This window comes from Heterodontus francisci, chromosome 24, assembly GCF_036365525.1.
Source record: "Heterodontus francisci isolate sHetFra1 chromosome 24, sHetFra1.hap1, whole genome shotgun sequence".
Taxonomy (NCBI): Eukaryota; Metazoa; Chordata; class Chondrichthyes; order Heterodontiformes; family Heterodontidae; genus Heterodontus; species Heterodontus francisci.
Genome location: NC_090394.1, coordinates 49,783,027 through 49,804,466, shown reverse-complemented (window position 1 = coordinate 49,804,466; position 21,440 = coordinate 49,783,027). Strand labels below are relative to the sequence as shown.

Below are 21,440 nucleotides of genomic sequence, written 5' to 3'. Positions count from 1 at the left end.
GGTGGAGGTCACAGGTTTGGAAGGTGCTGTGGAAGGAGCCGTGGCGAGTTGCTGCAGTGCATCCTGTAGCTGGTACATACTGCTGCCACTGAGTGGTGGAAGAAGTAGATGTTGAAAGTGTCATAGTCCTGTAGTTTTTTTTTCCAGGAATATGCGGTTTGCCTTTAAGGCGTGCAAAGGATCAGTATTGCTTTAAGAACCAGCAAGTCTCAGGAGTTATAGGAAGGTGCATTTTCATTGCCTTAGAAACAGCCATTTGGAGACTGCGATTCAAAGAGTGCATTCTTGTTACCATAGGGACAGCCACTGGGAGTGAGTCTCATATGATACATTTGTTAAAATTCAGTTTTGAACTGGCTTTTTAGTTGAAGATAGTTTGTTGCAACAGAACACACGGACACAGAGACACAGCTGTGATGACAGCACCTGGAAAAAGAGCTCGTAACCATTTAAACTGAAGGAAGAAAGAGGATTTTTGTCTGTTTAATTATCTCTCAAATTTCTAAAAAAAAGGTCAAGCCTAAACAGAGATCTCTGGTAATTTAAATTGAAGAAAGGGAAGTTAGACTGTGACAATCCTTTATCCCTCAAAAACTCTAAAGTCAGATTGATTCTGTTGAAATTATTTGCAAGTCGTTAACTGTTGAAATTTTCAGACACAGTATTTATAAGGCTGATCCAGTTCAGTTTCTGGTCAATGGTAACCCCTAGGATGTTGTTAGTGGGAGGTTCAGCGATGGTAATGTCAAGGGGAGATGGTTAGATTCTCTTTTCAGATCCATATTTTAAAAAAAAACATATCTCAAAACTAACAAAATTTGAGCTTGCTTTGCAGCCAAAGCAGAAACTCTACTCTAGTGTTTTGTGGGAATTTTGTGGGAATGGGATCAAGGGAGCAGGTGGTGAATCCCATGGGTGAGATGAGCTTGACATGGGGAGAAACGGGTGAGAGACTAAATAAAGGCAGGCATTCAGGTTCGTGAGCAAGGAGAAGAGGTGGAAGCAGCAGAGGCAGTTGAACAAATGGTGAGGCACTTCATGTTTTCTATATCGAAGAAATCTGATCTCTATTGTATTTCCCAAAATGTGAAATTTGACATGTTTTGAACTGTTTCGTAATATATTTTTGCAATTTTTTATGAATAATATTTTTGGGGAAAAAGCAGTTGAACAAACAGTTTGAATCTTAGTGATAAACAAGTCTTGCGTAACATTATCTTTAACGTATGTCAACCGGAAGCACTTAATTTCAACAAACTGTAGAATGTTCACAGTCAGGTTCATGATCCTCAGTATCTACTGGTAATCTGTAACTGCAGGATTTGGTACCTATGTTTCACAAAAAATACTTTAAGAATTGCACCCTCTGTTCGATCTTTTTGTAAAAAGTTCAATATGCTTTAATCAGATTTCAGCTGAACTTTACATATACATCACCATGCATTTTTAGATGTAACTATCACAAGCTGGTGTTCGTAACTTTGATAAAAAAATAAGACTTAAACAAGAAATTACACAACAAAGTTCTTTCAAAATTGCTCAGTAATCATGAAACTCTTGAAAAAAATTTTGTGGCATGAAAAACAACCTTGGAGATCCAAGATGAATGAGAACATGAACTGTCTCTTCAAGGATCTGAATTTGAACCAGCCCATATGATCAATGTGTCTGATCTCTAGTGGGGTAAGGGCTGGAAAAGAACTCTGGGCAATCTAAATCTGCAAGGCTGGGCCCACAGATTTAGTACTCTCACTCGCAGTCATAAGGTTGGCTGGTGTGAAAGATGAAATATCACGTTAAGACGGCAGAGAGGGGAGGGGGGGGGGGCGGTGGGGACGGTTGGGGGGGGGGTGGCTGTTGGGGAAAGGTATGCTTTTCTAAGGTTGGGGTTAAGACACATTACTATGACAGAGTACAGGAACTTATCTCTGCAGCTGTCTGTCCTGACTGACTTGGGAAATCAAAAGGAATATTTTCCAATATTAAAATCACATCTTCATGAATATACAAATTGTAAGAGGAAAACATTTGAGCTACCTAAGTAAACACATTTATTTGTACAGGAAATAAAACTGTCAATACTTTTCGAAATGCATAACCACAAAGATATCTTAAAACTTGAGTCAAAAAAACTTGAATAGTACTTAAAAGGTAAAACACATGTCTATTTTAAAGTTTTACCTTCATATTTATTCATTCAAATAGTTACCATATTAATGATTCAGACATCAATATAGCAGAATAAAACGAATTTATGATAAAATAAAAGTCACTACTGGAGCAACAAGAACACTGATTAGCTATCTGTTTTACTGTTGCTGTAAAACCTTGTTTGCTCACATGGAACACGATGTGGAATTTTAATTGTTCTCCTGGTGTTGTTGCCATCTTTATTTTGAAGACAGGTCAACATTTATTCACATTAAGATTATTCTCTTCTAAAAATAAGGATCAAAAATTTAATGCAAGGTGTACATACATCAGCATTGTCTCATATCAGAACTTGTGGAAGAACAAAACAAAACTGACATGCTAAAATGCTCTATAATCAAACCTCACCATTTATTACTGTCCAATTTTACCTTCTGCTACAGAAGTCTTTTTTTTTTTAAATTGTACTGCCTGGAATGCACACCTGTCAATTCTGGCATTTTTAAGACCTCTTGATTTGCTAGTTTCAAAGAAGTACAAAATAGATTATTGAATCTATATTCTAATGATTGAAATGCTAATACAATACTACCTGATCAACAAAGTTTACAGAAGTTACATTGTGCTCAAGTTCAACAGTGGAACTATACAACCATATGTGTGAATACAAAGCAATTTCAATTGCCTATCAACATAAGAGGCAGTATACCTCAGCAATAAATCAAGATCTGCTCCCACCGCTACAGAAGCTAAGCACAATGAGACTTCTGCTGGGGGTAGCCTTACACCAGCTGTAATACAACTCCCACTTAGTGCAAAGGCGCATTTTAAAGGTTCGTAGCTTATTGTTGGACTGTCCTGGAAAAATATCAACTTTATATCTTCATGTTTGGGAAAAGCAGATTTTCCTACCTGTGGTTGAATATTAGAAATTAGCAGAGAGCATAGATCTGCACAGGTGTGTAATCTGCATGCCTAGAGCTCCCCTGTAGCTGATCTCTGGCAAGGTGCAGCGAGCAATATAACATTATGCAGTTAACTGCACATTACACTTCACAGATACACTACTGAGACTGGTAGCTGCAGAACAAGTGGAGCCCATCTTGGTATATATACAGGGAAAGTGAATTGTTACTGAGCAGATCAACTTTTCCTTTCATATATATCATCTTATATTCCTCCCCTAACCCCCACTCCCTCAAACATCTGACTCAGAATAGCAGCAGAATTCCTCAAAACATAGAATTTTCCCAAGATAAGATTTTGGTTCAACTAACCATACAGGAGAAACTTTATAAATGTATTTGCATTCCTGATTCCCAAGTGCCAAAGTTTACGATGACCCAGAAAGAACAGAAAACTGTGCAAGTCATGTGCCTGTTCGACTTAAAAAATATAAGACTGTACAATTTTAAATTTCAACAAGTTACAGTGCAAACAAGTCAATTCTGGCACAATATGGTAGCCCTTCCAGAAAATATCCTGGTGTACGAGGCTCCATTCACATGAAGTGCAACAAAATGCTGACTGAATAAAATGTTTTAACCAGAATTTTTAAAAAGTTAGTATACCAGTGCATCGCTGTTTCTGAACACAGGCACAAGACTAAATCATGTATGTGCCATTTCAAGCTCCTCCAGTTGTCCTTTATGCAAACGATATCTGGCAAGATCTTTTCTGGTAACAATTCCAATTACCTACATGCAAAATAATAAACACAATGTTGGCATTAAATGACAGTTACTTTATATAGAACTTCAAATAAATCAAGCTGCTAACTGGCTGGATCTATATCACAAAGATTAACTCAAGCCCTCCAACTACGTTCAATTAGATATAATCCCAGGTTTTTACTATTTGAAGATAGTTTGGAAAATTGTGTTACAACTCCTAGATCCTAAGCAGGAGTGCAAGTTTTTTTTTTGTTCGTTCATGGGATGTGGACATTGCTGGGTAGGACAGCATTTATTGCCCATCCCCAATCGCCCTCAAGAAGGTGGTGGTGAGTCACCCTCTTGAACTGCTGCAGTCCATGTGGGGTAGGTACACCCACAGTGCTTTTAGGAAGGAAGTTCCACGATTTTGCCCCAGCGACAGTGAAGGAACAACAACATAGTTCCAAGTCAGGATGGTGTGGCTTGGAGGGGAACTTGCAGGTGGTGGTGCTCCCATGCAACTGCTGCCTTCGTTCTTTTAGGAAGTAGAGGTTGAGGGTTTGGAAGGTGCTGTCAAAGGAGCCTTGGTGCATTGCTGCAGTGGATCTTGTAGATGGTACACTGCTGCACTGTGCGTCGGTGGTGGAGGGAGGAATGTTTGTGAATGGGGTGCCATCAAGCAGACTGCTTTGTCCTGGAGGGTGTTGAGCATCTCGAGTGTTGTTGGAGCTGCACCCATCTAGGCAAGTGGAGAGTATTCCATCACTCCTGGCCTGTGCCTTGCAGATGGTGAACAGGCTTTAGGGAGTCAGGAGGTGAGTTACTTGCCGCAGGATTCCTAGCCTCTGACCTGCTCTTGTAGCTACAGTATTAATATAGTCATGGCCATGTAGTTTTTTTTTGGAATTTGCGGTTTTCCTTTAAGGCTTGCAAGGGAGCAGTATTGTTTGAAGAACCAGCAAGCCTCAGGAGTTATAGGAAGGTGCATTATCGTTGCCTTAGAAACAGCCATTTGGAGACTGCGATTCAAAGGGTACATTCTTGTTACCATAGGATATAGCCATTGGGAGCAAGTCTCATGCAATACATTTGTTACAATTCAGTTTTGAACTGGCTTTTTGTTGAAGACAGTTTGTTCTAACAGAACACAGACAGAGACATACAGACAACTGTGATGACAGCAACTGGAAAAAGAGCTCTCAACCATTTAAACTGAAGGAATAGGAATTTAGTCTGTTTAATTATCATCTCTCAAAATTCTAAAACTTCAAGCCAAAACAGAGATCTCTGGTCATTTAAACTGAAGGAAGGGAAGTTAGACTGTGACAATCTTTTATCCCTCAAAAACTCAAGTCAGATTAATTCTGTTGAAAGTGTTTGCAAGTTGTTAATTGTTGAAATTCGCTGGAGAAGGAAAGCAACAGTCTGTGAGGACTTCAAGCAACAGTCTGTGAGGACTTCAAGCAATATTGGAGTGTAACTTTGTAAGGACTCTAATTTTTTTTTAATTTTCAATGTTGTTCATATCTTCATAGTGTTTAAGAATGTAGTTCTTCTAATTAAAGAGTTAATTTGTTGATTGAAATACACCTGGTTTGGTCAGCCTCATTCAGGGGGATTAATGGATGGTACAATTTGGCTGGGTCTTTCTTTAATTTGGAAGGTTCTAAATGATATGTTAGGTGATCTGTGGAGCGACGGAATTGAATTATCAGTGTGTTTCTCCCACCACAATCAGAATCATATATTTTGATTGGGGGCGTTGACAGGAGCGGTCAGTCATAGCAATATGGCTACTCCAGTTCAGTTTCTAGTCAATGGTAACCCCCAGGATGTTGATAGTGGGGGATTCAGCGATGGTAATACCATTGAATGTCATGGGGAGATGGTTAGATTCTCTCTTGTCTGAGATAGTCATTGCCTGACATTTGTGTGGCACCAATGTTACTTGCCACTTATCAGCCCAAGCCTGGATATTGTCCAGGTCTTGCTGCATTTCTACAGATTGCTTCAGTATCTGAGGAGTTGCGAATGGCGCTGAACATTGTGCAATCATCAGCAAACATGCCTACCTCTGACCTTATGATTGACGGAAGGTCATTGATGAAGCAGTTGAAGATGGTTGGGCTAGGAGACTACCCTGAGGAACGCCTGCAGTGATGTCCTGGAGCGGAGATGATTGACCTCCGACCAGCGGAGTGTTTTCCCCGATTCCCATTGACTCCAATTTTGCTAGGGCTCCTTGATGCCATACTCGGTCAAACGCTGCCTTGATGTCAAGGGCAGTCACTCTCACCTCACCTCGAGTTCAGCTCTTTTGTCCATGTTTGAACCAAGGCTGTAATGAGGTCAGGTGCTGAGTGGCCCTGGCGAAACCCAAACTGAGCATCACTGAGCAGGTTAATGCTAATCAAGTGCTGCTTCATAGCACTGTTGACTACACCTTTCATCACTTTACTGAAGGTCGAGAGCAGACTGTTGGGGCGGTAATTGGCCGGGTGGGATTTGTCCTGCTTTTTGTGTAGAGGACATACCTGGGCTATTTGTCACATTGCCGGGTAGATGCCAGTGTTGTAGATGTACTGGAATAGCTTGCCTAGGGGCGCGACAAGTTCTGGAGCACAAGTATATTAGTGTAACAAATTTCAGATCGTACCTTAGATATTGTGTCATGTGCTACTATGCTAGTCACTCCCATAAGCCTTCTGAGCATCTCGTCTTCAGGCGCATTCCTCTACTTCCCAATATTTAACTGAGCAATAAATATAACATGCGGTCCAACACCAGTATCGGCTTGTGATCGGAGCTGAACATTAGCGTCTTTCACCTATGTGCTTCTTCAAATCTTTTTGAAAGCAGACTGAGAAAACATTTGGTGAGAAGGGATTCTCAGCATTTTTGGAAAGAGATGCAGAGGGGAATGTTAGGAAGAACCTTTTCTACGCAGTGTGGGGTAATGATCTGGAACTCGCAACTATAAGGGTAGTGGAAACGGTCACTATCAATGATTTCAAAAGGAAATTGAATGGGCACTTGAGGGAAATATAAACTTGCAGGGCTACAGGGATAGAGCCAGGGAATGGGACTGACTGGATTGCTCTACAGAGAGCCGGCATGGACTCGATGGGACCAGAAAGTCCCAACACAATAGGTGCAAGACAAGCTAATTGTTTATTGGTTAATCTTTGGGAAAATAGCATCCATTGGCATATTGACCACCTTTAAGCTGGGTAATTTCTTTCTTCAGTAAACTTGTATTAATACACTTTATTTAAAAAATATATTTAAATGTAACGTTGTTTGAATATTTTCTGCGGAAGAATGCTCAGAAAATCACAAACTAGACACCATAAACAAAATTTTTTCCAGTACAATTTGACTACTCACCCCGTTAGATCCATCACATATCACCAAATGTCTCAAGCCAAGAGCACGGAACAATCTAAAGACTCTAGAAAGAGATGCCTCCTTTAAAAGAAAAATAGTGGATTTGAAAATATAAATAAACATGAATTTTAGTTTGTTTGCAGCCTGCCTAGTCCAGTTCAAACAAGATCATATTGAAATTATAAATAAACTAAGGCCATCGGCAAAAATCTCCATACTAAGTCTGGTCCTACCCAATTAGTCAGATGTACTTTCTAGAAATGTTAGCAAAATTAGTACTGTTCTCCCTTATCTCCTTGAAGTGGACAATTTGTGATCAAATAAACACGTAAATTGCTTGTGAAATTGTACAAAAATAGTAAAAATAAAAAATCTCCCCGACTGCTCAAGCCTCAACTATTTGGTAGTCATGCAACAAAATCTGAATATTTTTAGTTTTACAGGAATGTTTAGATTACAATTTCCATGATGCATCTCACATACAATGTTGTCAGGAAAACCCGATATGCCAAATGGGAAATATTAATTTCATCGGTTGGAAACTTACCTTAGACTTTTAATGGCAAAAAACCCTACAAGTATCTTTTAAAAAAACTAGCAGCCAAGATGGCCACTACCATTTACATCTGAAATACCAGGAGATTGAACTGGAGACAAAAAGTGTAACAGAAATCCCAGCCAGGACAATGGCTTGCTCTAAGTGATTGAATTATCTAGAATGGCTTCATTAGCAGAACAGTCAAGGCCATCCCCACCCACTGACTTTGAAAGAACCAACCCCCTCGAAGTGTGACTGGGTAGCCTGGGCAGGTAGAACCTTGAATTTCATTAGAAGGTTCCAGAAAAACCTCATTAGAAATAAAGGGGATTGAAAAGAACGATGTGACCGCCTGTTCATCTCTGAAGAAACTAGAAGTTTACACAGAGAAGCAGATAGGCAATAACTGAGAGTACAGCAGCAAAGAATGAATTATGAGCAAAGATTAGAAAATCTCTAGCTCAGATATTAAATTCTTAATACTCAGACTATGTATTTGAAATAAACAGACAAGAAGTGCAGACTGAAATCATCACAGATGTTTAAAATACTAAGATGTAACAGTACTAGAAGAGTACGAGAAGAATGAGCCTCAATGAAACACATGATCTTTGCTTATGTTCCTCCAGTTGAAAGTATCCAAAATTTCAGATTATATATTTATCTGATATAGTGAAATTGCTGAAATTAATTTGTCTTCATTTGCCAAGTAATATAGTCATAATCGTGAGAATGTCAACTCTAAAGTAATTTCACATAAGGCAATTACTAAAATTTTTTACAATTCAAACTATGTTTTGAAAGATCAGCCACAACAATTCTAAGACGGCAGTTAAAACTTCATTACCCCAGGAACACTATATGGGGTTGGGTTCATAAATTCTGTCAAATCCATTGTGCAGTTTCGTTCATCCTGTGATACATGAATCGACTGGATTGGAGGGAATCGTGGGTAAGCATCTCGGAAATCCTTAAGTTGAAGTTTTCTCTGCGTGAGGTTTGAGTTTGCCCTTTCCACAAACACCTAAAGAACAACAGAATAGTTAGAACCAGGAGAAAAGTCATAAAGAAACAAGAGCTAACGTATATGTGTCACCCATAATTGTCATTTTCAGAATTATGAAAGCTATTAAAAGAAAGTAATTTGAGCTGGTTAATAGATTGGTTGCATGAAAATTAGAGGCCAAGAATTTCCCCGAAATTTTCAGCACAATTAAGGCTGAAGAATGGATTTGTACTTCTTTTGTTCTGAGGAAATTTGTGCGTATATGATTTAAGCTGGTTTTATGCCAAAACATGGCTAGACACAAATTTCTTCAATCATTCACACTCCAGATTTATATCCACCAAAACTGCACTTGGCTCAGACATAGCACCACACCCTCCCCCATTTATCATATCAGAGAACACAAGTTTTCTGCATTTACAGCTGTACTGGGTGGACATAAATTTACGCCTAGAATTTTAGGTGCAGCAGGATCCAAAGTTGCTGCTTACACTGTTATATTTTTAAAATAAAAAAAAAACTACATCTCCTGACTGAGACCTGTACTGTACTTTCTATATCTTTAATGCACAGATTCTGATGTCAATGAAAATCAAAGCAAAAAGTTTCCACAATTTAATATTCTTAAGATACTGCATTTATTGTGCATGAAAGGCTTCATGGCTTCAGATTTCAATTTTCAAAACATCAAGATGATAAAGAGGGACTTAAAGAATGAACATAAGAACTAGGAGCAGGAGTAGGCAATTCAGCCCCTATATTTCGCGCTAGTTTTCTTTCATAATTTACCTTTGCTCTTTTTATTACTTTTTTAGTAACCCTTTGTTGATCTTTAAAAGTTTCCCGATCTTCCAGCCGGTCACTGGCCTTTGCAATATGGTATGCTTTAGTATTTGTCTTGATGTTATCCTTAACTTCCTTGCTTAGCCATGGACATTTTCCCCCCTCTTACAATCTTTCTTCCTCTCTGGAATTTATTTTAGTTGGGAAGAATTGAATATCTCCTTAAACATCTGCCACTGCTCATCAACTGTCCTACCTTTTAGTCTTCCTGCCCAGTCCACTAGGGCCCAATCTGTCCTCATGCCTATGTAATTACCTTTGTTTAACTCCAGGATGCTAGTGTGGGACTCCACTTTCTCACCCTCAAACTGAATTTGATATTCTAGCATGCTATAATCACTCTTCCCTACAGAATCCTTAACTATGAGATTAATTAATCCCACCTCATTACACAATACCAAATTTAGAATAGCTTGCTCCCTGGTTGGTTCCACAACATATTGCTCCAAAAAACAATCTCTAATACATTCAATGAATGCTCCCTCGAGGCTATCCTTGCCAATATGATTAATCCAGTCTATAAAATAACCCGTGATTATTGCCGAAGACAGTATATATTCTGTGCTTTCCTCTGGTCCCGATTACTTTAGCTGACTTCCATTTATTTTATGCCAGTTTTTAAGTTCTGATGAGCGCTAATGGAATTCTGAGGAAATTTGGTCAGAAGTTCCTATCGACAGGCTGTTATATGAGGCAAGGGAGGCGATAGCAGGGGCTCTGACACAAATTTTTAAATCCTCTCTGGCCACAGGAGAGGTACCAGAGGATTGGAGGACAGCGAATGTGGTACCATTATTCAAGCAGGGATAAGCCAGGTAATTACAGTCTAACATCAGTGGTTGAAAAACTATTGGAAAAAATTCTGAGGGACAGGATTAATCTGCACTTGGAGAGGCAGGGATTAATCAGGGATAGTCAGCATGGCATTGTCAGGGGGAGATCGTGTCTAACTAGCTTGATTGAATTTTTCGAGGCGGTGACTAGATATGTAGATGGGGGTAAAGCAGTTGATGTAGTCTACATGGACTTCAGTAAAGCCTTTGATAAGGTCCTGCATGGGGCATTGGTTAAGAAGGTAAGAGCCCATGGGATCCAGGGCAATTTGGCAAATTGGATCTAAAATTGGCTTAGTGGCAGGAGGCAAAGGGTGATGGTCGAGGGTTGTTTTTGCGAGTGGAAGCCTGTGACCAGTGGTGTACCATAGGGATCGGTGCTGGGACCCTTGCTGTTTGTAGTGTACATTAATGATTTAGACGTGAACATAGGAGATATGGTCAGTAAGTTCGCAAATGACACGCAAATTGGTGGTGTCGTAAATAGTGAGGAGGAAAGCCTTAGATTACAGGATGATATAGATGGGCTGGTAAGATGGGCGGAGCATTGGCAAATGGAATTTAATCCTGAAAAGTGTGAGCTGATGCATTTTGGGAGGACTAACAAGGCAAGGGAATATACAATGGATGGTAGGACCCTTGAAGTACACAGGGTCAGAGGGACCTTGGTGTACTTGTCCATAGATCACTGAAGGCAGCAGCACAGGGAGATAAGGTGGTTAGGGAAGGCATATGGGATACTTGCCTTTATTAGCCGAGGCATAGAATGTAAGAACAGGGAGGTTATGATGGAGCTGTATAAAACGCTAGTTAGGCCACAGTACTGTGTACTGTTCTGGTCACCACATGATAGGATGTGATTGCAATGGAGAGGGTGCAGAGGAAATTCACCAGGATGTTGCCTGGCTGGATCATTTCAGCTATGAAGACAGACTGAAAAGGCTAGGGTTGTTTTCCTTCGAGCAAAGAAGTTTGAGGGGGGACATGATTGAGGTATACAAAATTATGAGGGGCATTGATAGGTTAGCTAGAAGCGTTTTCCCTTAGCGGAGGGGTCAATAACCAGGGGGCATAGATTTAAGGTAAAGGGCAGAGGTTTAGAGGGGATTTGAGGAAAAATAAATTTCACTCAGAGGGTGGTTGGAAGCTGGAACGCACTGCCTGAAGGGGTGGTAGAGGCAGGTACCCTCACAACATTTAAGTAGTATTTAAGTGAGCACTTGAAATGCCATAGCATACAAGGCTACTGGTCAAGTGCTGGAAAATGGAATTAGAATAGTTAGGTGCTTGATGGCTGGTACAGACATGATGGGCTGAAGGGCCTGTTTCTGTGCTGTATAACTCTATGCCAAGATCAACATGAAAACTGGTGTAAACGTCTGCATTGCTGCAATCCAGGAAGGGATTTCTCCTGATGCCTGGACAGGATACTTTCCTCAAATCGCTCCAAAATAAAAAGTAATTCATCTCACTGCTGTTGGCGGAATCTGGTGTTTAAAATGGCTGCTGCATTTACCTACACAACAATCTCTGCAAGTCAAATTAATTCACTGTACGTGGAGTACGGTTGAGCATCTGAGATGTGTGATTATGATGCTTATATAAATGCAGGTCTCAGTTAAATACCCAACCTTTGAAAAGAAAACTACACTTTAAACATTTTAGTGAGGTTTCAAGATGTTCCATAATAATGGCCCCCATTGCAGCACTTTCTTGGTTTATTAGTGTGTGTGGAATGTGGCTATTTCTCCCCCCATCTGAAAATTTGAAATTAAATCAATAAATGATTCCTTAAAGCTCAGTGCAATGCAGCTCCATCATACTAACACTGCTCCATTTAACAGCTGGAATAACAATTATAAGCCATGGATGATAAATGTTACTCTATATTCATTTCCCCTCCCCCAGAGTAAAAATTATCATGCCATCTTTGAAATCAGAGTTATCCAAGCATTAAACAATTAATATTTTGATTAAAATTTAATTCAGATATATACACTTGCAAAATATACTAATATGGGTTAAAATAAAATGCACCAGTCCAAAAAAAAATCTAAAAAAGGATATATTGCATTAGATTTACTCTTCAGAGATGCGGCACAGTGGCGCAGTAGCTACAACCAGCAGCCTCACAGCTCCAGGGACCCGGGTTCGGTTCTGGGTACTGCCTGTGCGGAGTTTGCAAGTTCTCCCTGTGACCGCATGGGTTTCCTCCGGGTACTCCGGTTTCCTCCCACATGCCAAAGACTTGCGGGTTGATAGGTAAATTGGCCATTTGAATTGAGGGAAGGTGGTGATGTGAGAGGGAAAATGAGATTGATGGAGGATTAGTATAAATGGGTGGTTGATGGTCGGCGCAGACTTGTTGGGCCGAAGGGCCTGTTCCGGTGCTGTATGTCTCTATGACTCTATGCTGATAGATCTCCGTGTATTCCCACATTGTTTTTCTTTCAGATATGGCAGGATTTGCATTTTTTTTCTATTTGATAGATTACCTTATGTTTCAGGAGAACAATTAACTGTGATCGTAATATTAACCCACATAGTCTTCCAACATTATCACCATCAGGCTGAAAAGAAAATGAAAGCATGTGATAACTATAGAGTTATGATTGGAAATATTTAATTACTACACCAAAAACAGAAATTATAAACACTCATAACCAGATCTTTAACTTGCTTTCAATTATTTTAGTGCTGGTTATGAGAAACAGCAAGAATGAAGTTTACCAAAAACAATGCCAGATTGGGTATGGAGTATTCCACTTTAGTAAAAATGAAAATAGGTTCAGAAAATATAGTTTCAAAATTAGGATTAGATAAGGTACTTAAAAAAATTAAGCTGTGCCATTGCTGGCTGAGTATAGACAAAATGAAGTAAAATCAGAGAGAGTGAGTAGAAACAGCATTTTCATAGGGAAAAAAAGCAATCAGTCTCTTGGGTACACCAGGTTTTCCGTGCCAAATATCTCAATTTCTCTGGATTGAATATCCAGATGTCACATGAATTGTTAAAAAAAGCTTTTAACAAATACAGCAAACCCCAGATGATTTAATAACATTTGGTGTATCAACAAACAGCACAATGGAAGTTAATTTTACATCTATGATTCCCCAGGCAGCAAGCTGCTACTTTTAGCTGAGACACCAAACCAAGAAAATGTCTTTTGTCATAGGAAGCAAAAAGAAAAAGGTAAAATGATTACATTAGTTACTCCAGTCACTGTCCCTGATTCTCTCTCAAAACATTACATGGTCTGGGTTTGGGGTGTAGAGCGAAGTGTGTGTGGGGGGAGGAAGTACAGCAGTTGATCTTGAACAATTATGGTGGCCTTAAAATAATTTTAAAAAGGAGGAATTATACTCGTCAGTGATGGAATTATACCCCACATAGTATACCAGAGACAACAATGACGGCATACTAATCAAATAACTTCATTAAGGACTCTTCCGATGGCTTAGAGAGGTTAAACATTTAGTACCCGAGTCATCCAATGCAGAAAGGAGCTAGGTTTGAGCTCCAGTATTTGCTGAGTTAAGTAATCTCAGCCAAACAGCAGTGAAAGTACACAATCTGCATCAGCACACAAGGGTTAAGGAGAGGAGGAAAACAAAACACAGGCTCTTGCTCCAATGTGCATATCTGATCAGTGAGTACAGAAATCTAGCTCAACTCTGACGACCCAAAATCAAAAGGCCGACCAGCAGTCATTTGTCAAGGCTTGCAAAGATTTCTGGATGAGGTACTGGGGGTTAGAGAGAGCCACCTGATGCCTCAGAATCATACTCCAGCAGGAAATAATTTCCATCAGGGGATGGTAGAAAACCTCATGGAGTCACAGGCAAAAATTCCGTGGATATTTAATAACAAAGGGGCTCCAATTGCTCCTAAAAAGTTAGGTGACATGCTGTTCAGTTCCACACAACAAAAGGGTAATTACAAAAACAATCAAAACTGCCAGTATTAACTGGGGGAAAATGGGATCACTGTGGACATAGCTGTATGTAGAATGATTACTCTGCCAGCTGTGTAAGCTTCAGGCAGGATTGCAAGATTTGAACGCTTTCATAAAATTAATTTGGATTTTCGAAATCACAGCAAATGGAACATAACAAAGTAAAGCAGTTGGTTGACTATTTAATCTATTACTTTGTTTCATAATGCTCCTGTGAAGCACCTTGGGACGTTTTATCACATTAAAGACACTATATAAATATAAGTTGCTTTGTTAATGGTCAACAGCATAAATTTTATTTGATGGGCATTGACCACTTGCAAGTCTGAGTGATTACACCCACACGGTTGAAAATAAATTGCTTTGGAGATTAAAAATTAAGATTGAAACACATACATTGTCTTCTTCTCAATACTTAAATTACTGTTGAAAAAATAAACTTGCCACATTCTGGATAGCACAACTGACAAAATCTTAAGGGATCCAAGGATGATCTGGATAAATTACTAGCAACTTGGACCACAAAAAAATAATTGGGCTTTGCCTATTGAATGCTAATTGTTTAATGTTACCAAAATGAAAACTACAAAATATCCAAGCTTACTGGTATACTGCAACCTTGATTAGTTGCAATCCCATTATTTGTGCTCTCTCTTATCCAGGAAAATGTTCATGGATAAAGGGAGAGCAAAGGACAGTGCTGCAAGCACTTGTGTTTTAGAAGTCTTCTTGTTGGCAAAATCAGCTGGCATTGCACAACTGATCAATGCACTGATCTGTCAGCTCTCTGCTACCCAAAAAAACTCTCCCCATGCCAAGCATAGCACCCAGTTACAGAGATGAACGTTAAGAAGTATGCACTAATTTCCAACTATTCTGTCAGCACCATTAGTAGTGCAGTTCTGTGCAGAGCTTCAGATTTCAAGAGGCGAGGAACCTGCTTCTTTAGAGATGCTCCTGAACAAGCAGGTTATGCACTGATTTTAAAGTCAACAATGCTGCTGACATTAGTTCTATTACTGTCAAATGAATGAACAAAAACTGAGATCATAGTGCTTTGCGAAGTCACCTCTTTAGCTGGAGGCCTATGGTTCGTATCAAGGAACCTTCTTTGGTTGACACGCAGGTCTGTGGCAAAAGCAGATTTATGGAAGGTTGGTACATGGGAAAACTGTGAGCTAGCAGGTCTATTGATTCATTAGCTGTCTCGCACCGATCCTGCTGGCAGGGATAATGGAGGAGAGTCCAACTGGAGAACTGAACAGGTAGGCAGAGACAGGCAGGATAATTAGCAGTTTACATCAATTTGGAGATTATTATTTAACGATCAGTTTCTATTAGCCGCAAGGTTCCCCTTCAATGCATAGGATAACATAGTTGCCATTGTGGTGAATTTGTCTCAAAATGCTCGAGAGAGAGAGAATGGTAGTGTCATAATTAGATTACTGGAATAATAATGCAGAGACCTAGATTAATAATCCAGAGGATGGGTCAAATCTCACCATTAGTAAAAGTGGCTATGAAGCTATTCAATTGTTGTTAACTGGTTCAGCTAATGTCTTTTAGGGAAGAAAACCTGCTGTTCTTACCTGGTCTGGTCTACACATGACTCTGGACCCACACCAATGTAGTTAACTCTGGACTATCCTTTCGTGGCAAGTAAACCACCCAATTATATCAAACTGCGGTTAAAAAGATGTTTGCAGGAAAACCTTCACCACACGGACTCAAGAGGTTCAAGGGAGGCACCATTAGGGCAACTAGGGTTGGCCAAAAAATACTGGCCTTGCCAGTGATGCCTACATCTCAAAAACTAATTTTTCCAAAAATGCTTTTCTATTAAAAATGTGGTCATTTTCTCCAACTTCATTTAAATGATAAAGAGTGAATTGATTCCAGAATCAGGATGTCCACGAATAATGTGGCTAGGCTCTCAGTTTTTTTTCTTTGCACTCATACTAAGGAATCTTTACCTGTTTAGAAGTTAAATAAATCTTAATGCTGAACTCCTATAATTAGGATATGGCCAATTTAAGTTTCATATTGTGTTCCAAGTGCTTAGGGACACCATCCTGTACTTTCTAGTATTCCCTATATATTCAATGAAAACCAAAATCTATATTTAATAACACATCTACATACCTCATGATTCTCATCCACCACTGGAAATCCATTATGATTAGTTGATGTGTCACTAAGAATGTCCACTATGCGTCCAACCTTCTCAAGTTGTTTGAAGCAAGTTACTGGGTAACTCATTACTTCGCTAAAAATGAAAGAAAGTATTTGCTTTCAAAATATATTTCTACCATATTCTCTTTATTTATGCAACATGTTTTGATACATACAGAAAATGCAACTGGAGCTATTTCCTCTTCTGTGCCAGAAATCACGTCAACATTTTTGCAATACTAGCATGCTCTGGTTGGTGGTGTATAAAAGAGTAAAATTAAAATAAACAGAAAAAAAGTCTGAAAACAAATTAAAAACATAATATTCATAATTTTCTCAATTCTCTAGTATTTGGGGCAAAAGTGGCTCTATGAATTAAATACAAACAAGCCTGCATAGAACTCTACACTTGTAATTCAAACAAAAATTAAAAACACGGTAGTCACATGTGTTATAGAGAATTAAAGGGCTAATTCTGCAAGCCCAAAAGGGAGGTAAGGAGCTTTGAGTTGCAGGTATCATGGCTAAGAGAAACAGGGCTACATTTTGCAGCTTTATGACCCCACCCCACCCTACGACTGTCTTCTCCACAGAATTAAATGTTAAATCTTTATAAAGCACCTGAGCTAGGTGGAATACACATCAAAATTCTCAAGGAAGTAAGTGCAGAGATAAGTAATCACTGGCAAATAATTTTACAACTCACTCCATAAACAAACTGAGGACTGAAAGGCAGCAAATATTATCCGACTATTCAAAAACGATGTGCAACATTAACTTGTAATGTTGGCCAAATACTGATAATTTGAAAAATGCTCTGTTGTGTCCCAATAGATGGACTGTTAACAATATTTATCATCTAATGAATGCAGTTTGGACACATGGAAGCTAATTGATAAAATACCATATGCAAGTCTGTTAAGAAAAGGTTGAGTTTCATGGAACTAATGAAAGAAGGAAAGGAAAAGAAAAGGAAGGAAAAAAGAAAGGAAAAGAAAAGGAAAAGAAGGAAAAAAGAAAGGAAAAGAAAAGGAAAAGAAGGAAAAAAGAAAGGAAAAGAAAAGGAAAAGAAGGAAAAAAGAAAGGAAAAGAAAAGGAAAAGAAGGAAAAAAGAAAGGAAAAGAAAAGGAAAAGGAAAAAAGAAAGGAAAAGAAAAGGAAAGGAAAAGAAGGAAAGGAAAAGGAAAAGGAGGAAAAGAAAAGAAAAAGGAAAAGAAGGAAAGGAAAGGAAAAGGAGAAAAAGAAGGAAAAGAGAAAAAGGAAAAGAGGAGAAAAAGAAGGAAAAGAAGGAAAGGAAAGGTAAAGAAAAGGAAAAGAAGGAAAGGAAAAGGATGAAAAGAAAAGAAAAGGAGGAAAAGAAAAAGGAAAAGAAGGAAAGGAAAGGAAAAGGAGAAAAAGAAGGAAAAGAGAAAAAGGAAAAGAGGAGAAAAAGAAGGAAAAGAAGGAAAGGAAAGGTAAAGAAAAGGAAAAGAAGGAAAGGAAAAGGATGAAAAGAAAAGAAAAGGAGGAAAAGAAAAAGGAAAAGAAGGAAAGGAAAGAAAAAGGAGAAAAAAGAAAAGAGAAAAAGGAAAAGAAGAGAAAAAGGAAGAGAAAAAGAAGGAAAGGAAAGGAAAAGAAGGAAATGAAAGGAAAGGAAAAGGAGGAAATGAAAGGAAAAGAAAAGAAGGAAAGGAAAAGGAAAAGAAAAAGAAAAGGAAAAGAAAAAGAAGGAAAAGAAGGGAAAGAAAAGAAAAAGAAGGAAAAGAAGGGAAAGAAAAGGAAAAGAAAAAGAAGGAAAAGAAGGAAAGGAAAAGGAAAAGAAGGAAAGGAAAAGGAAAAGAAGGAAAGGAAAAGGAAAAGAAGGAAAGGAAAAGAAGAAAAGGAAAAGGAAAAGAAGAAAAGGAAAAGGAAAAGAAGGAAAGGAAAAGGAAAAGAAGGAAAGGAAAAGGAAAAGAAGGAAAGGAAAAGGAAAAGAAGGAAAGGAAAAGAAGAAAAGGAAAGGAAAAGAAGAAAAGGAAAGGAAAAGAAGAAAAGGAAAGGAGAAGAAGAAAAGGAAAGGAGAAGAAGAAAAGGAGAAGAAGAAAAGGAAAGGAGAAGAAGAAAAGGAGAAGAAGAAAAGGAAAGGAGGGAAAGGAAAGGAGGGAAAGGAAAGGAGGGAAAGGAAAGGAGGGAAAGGAAAGGAGGGAAAGGAAAGGAGGGAAAGGAAAGGAGGGAAAGGAAAGGAGGGAAAGGAAAGGAGGGAAAGGAAAGGAGGGAAAGGAAAGGAGGGAAAGGAAAGGAGGGAAAGGAAAGGAGGGAAAGGAAAGGAGGGAAAGGAAAGGAGGGAAAGGAAAGGAGGGAAAGGAAAGGAGGGAAAAGAAAGGAGGGAAAAGAAAGGAGGGAAAAGAAAGGAGGGAAAAGAAAGGAGGGAAAAGAAAGGAGGGAAAAGAAAGGAGGGAAAAGAAAGGAGGGAAAAGAAAGGAGGGAAAAGAAAGGAGGGAAAAGAAAGGAGGGAAAAGAAAGGAGGGAAAAGAAAGGAGGGAAAAGAAAGGAGGGAAAAGAAAGGAGGGAAAAGAAAGGAGGGAAAAGAAAGGAGGGAAAAGAAAGGAGGGAAAAGAAAGGAGGGAAAAGAAAGGAGGGAAAAGAAAGGAGGGAAAAGAAAGGAGGGAAAAGAAAGGAGGGAAAAGAAAGGAGGGAAAAGAAAGGAGGGAAAAGAAAGGAGGGAAAAGAAAGGAGGGAAGGAGGCAAGGAAGGAAGTTGCATTTTTCACCACCTCAGGACGCCCAAAGTATTTCACAGCCAAATGAAGTATGTTTGATGTATAGTCACTGTTGTACTATAGGAATAGGTAGCAAAAGCTCCAGGATGTTTAGAACTAGCTGAATATTATCAAGCTTAAATTAGTGATAACTGACAGAGAAAACACTCCTTCCAATGTTATAAAATTTGCTGAAGATATCCAACGATGCAGCCTTGTCACAAACATAGGACATAAATGTTCAATAATATCGCAACCAATTAAGCAAAAGGGCTCAAGATTGGCAATGATTTGGGAACAAATATATAAATTTAAGCTAATGTAGCTCGGAATAGGAAACAAATATATATTTAATGAAAGGGTCCCTTTTCAAATGGACCAGTTAATTGCGGACTGTGCAAGAGATACATCAACAAGTGCCTCTCTTTACATTGGTAGCATGTCTTTTCCCCATTAACAAAGGTGGAGAAGGAAATGGATTCACTGTTGTGATGACTGATCATTCAAAGCTTTAAGTCAATGTGAGGCAGTCATCAATAAAACTATTTAAATAGTGGGATAAAACACAAAAGCATTTGATTACAAGTCAAAGAAGTTATTTTAAGTTTGTACAGATCTTGGGTTGAAACTCATTGGAGTATGGTGTGCAATTTCAAATGAAATAAATGCAGAAAGAACTTGCATTTACATAGTGTCTTTCATGTCCTCATGATGTCCGAAAGCACTTCATTGCTGTTGAAATACTTTTGGGGTGGAGTCACTGTTTTAATGTAAGAAATACAATAACAGCAATGATAAATGACCAGGTAATCTGTTTTAGTGATTCTGGAGAGGAATGAATGTTGGCCAGGACACTTGAAGAATTCCACAGCTCTTCTTTGAATAGTGGTATGAGATATTTTTATGTCAATCTGAAAGAGTAGGCATGATGTCAGGTTATCATATCCAAAAGACAACACCTCTGACAGTGCAACACTCCCTCAGTACTGCACTGGGAGTGTCACTCCAGATTATGTGCTTAAGTCTCTGGAGATGGACCTCAATCCACAACTTTCTGACTGAGTCATATGTGCTGAGTCAAGGCTGGCACTTCCTGAGATGAGTCTTTTGTTTATAATACAGGAAAAAAAGATTGTGATGGCAAAGGGGAGACGTGATTTTGGTGTTTAAAATGCTGACAAGCTTAGGCATGGATGTAAGCAGGCTACTTGATTAGACAAGGAACAGAAAACTAGAGAATTAAACACTAAAATAAAAGCAAAATACTGCAGATGCTGGAAATCTGACCTGAAACGTTAACTCTGCTTCTCTCTCCACAGATGCTGCCAGACCTGCTGAGTATTTCCAGCAATTTTTGTTTGTGTTTCAGATTTCAAGCATCTGTAGTTTTTTTTTATTCATTCATGGGATTTGGGAGTCGCTGGACAGGCCAGCATTTATTGCCCATCCCTAATTGCCCTTGAGAAGGTGATGGTGAGCTGCCTTCTTGAACCGCTGCAGTCCATTTGGGGTAGGTACACCCACAGTGTTGTTACGAAGGGAGTTCCAGGATTTTGACACAGCGACAGTGAAGGAACGGCGATATCGTTCCAAGTCAGGATGGTGTGCGACTTGGAGGGGAACTTCCAGGTGGTTGTGTTCCCCATGCATTTGCTGCCCTTGTCCTTCTAGTTGGTAGAGGTCGCAGGTTTGGAAGGTGCTGTCTAAGCAGACTTGGTGCATTGCTGCAGTGCATCTTGTAGATGGTACACACTGCTGCCACTGTGTGTCGGTGGTGGAGGGAATGAATGTTTGTGGATGGGGTGCCAATCAAGCGGGCTGCTTTGTCCTGGATGGTGTTGAGCTTCTTGAGTGTTGTTGGAGCTGCACCCGTCCAGGCAAGTGGAGAGTATTCCATCACACTCCTGACGTGTGCCTTGTAGATAGTGGACAGGCTTTGGGGAGTCAGGAAGTGAGTTACTCGCCACAGGATTCATAGCCTCTGACCTGCTCTTGTAGCCACGGTATTGATATGGCTACTCCAGTTCAGGTTCCGGTCAATGGTAACCCCCAGGATGTTGATGGTGGCGGATTCAGCAATGGTAATGCCATTGAATGTCAAGGGGAGATGGTCAGATTCTCTCTTGTTGGAGATGGTCATTGCCTGGCACTTCTGTGGTGCAAATATTACTTGCCACCCATCAG

The 21,440-nt window shown here is 39.3% G+C and overlaps 1 protein-coding gene across 2 annotated transcripts in view; it reads right to left on the bottom strand.

The window, feature by feature from the left end:
• Positions 1-1,376: 1,376 nt before the first annotated feature.
• The window catches only part of clcn7 (chloride channel 7), a 99,901-nt gene continuing 79,837 nt past the window's right edge, over positions 1,377-21,440 (bottom strand). The window contains exons 21-26 of one of the 2 annotated variants that reach the window (XM_068056156.1): positions 16,512-16,635; positions 12,909-12,983; positions 8,579-8,755; positions 7,194-7,274; positions 3,723-3,848; positions 1,377-2,438 (exon numbers count right to left, since the gene is read on the bottom strand). In XM_068056156.1, the coding sequence (XP_067912257.1) occupies positions 3,762-3,848; positions 7,194-7,274; positions 8,579-8,755; positions 12,909-12,983; positions 16,512-16,635 (544 nt within the window). In that variant the 3' untranslated portion in view covers positions 1,377-2,438; positions 3,723-3,761. Of the gene's footprint in view, positions 3,849-7,193; positions 7,275-8,578; positions 8,756-12,908; positions 12,984-16,511; positions 16,636-21,440 lie in introns of both variants that reach the window. The other variant, XM_068056154.1, reaches the window with a different exon arrangement.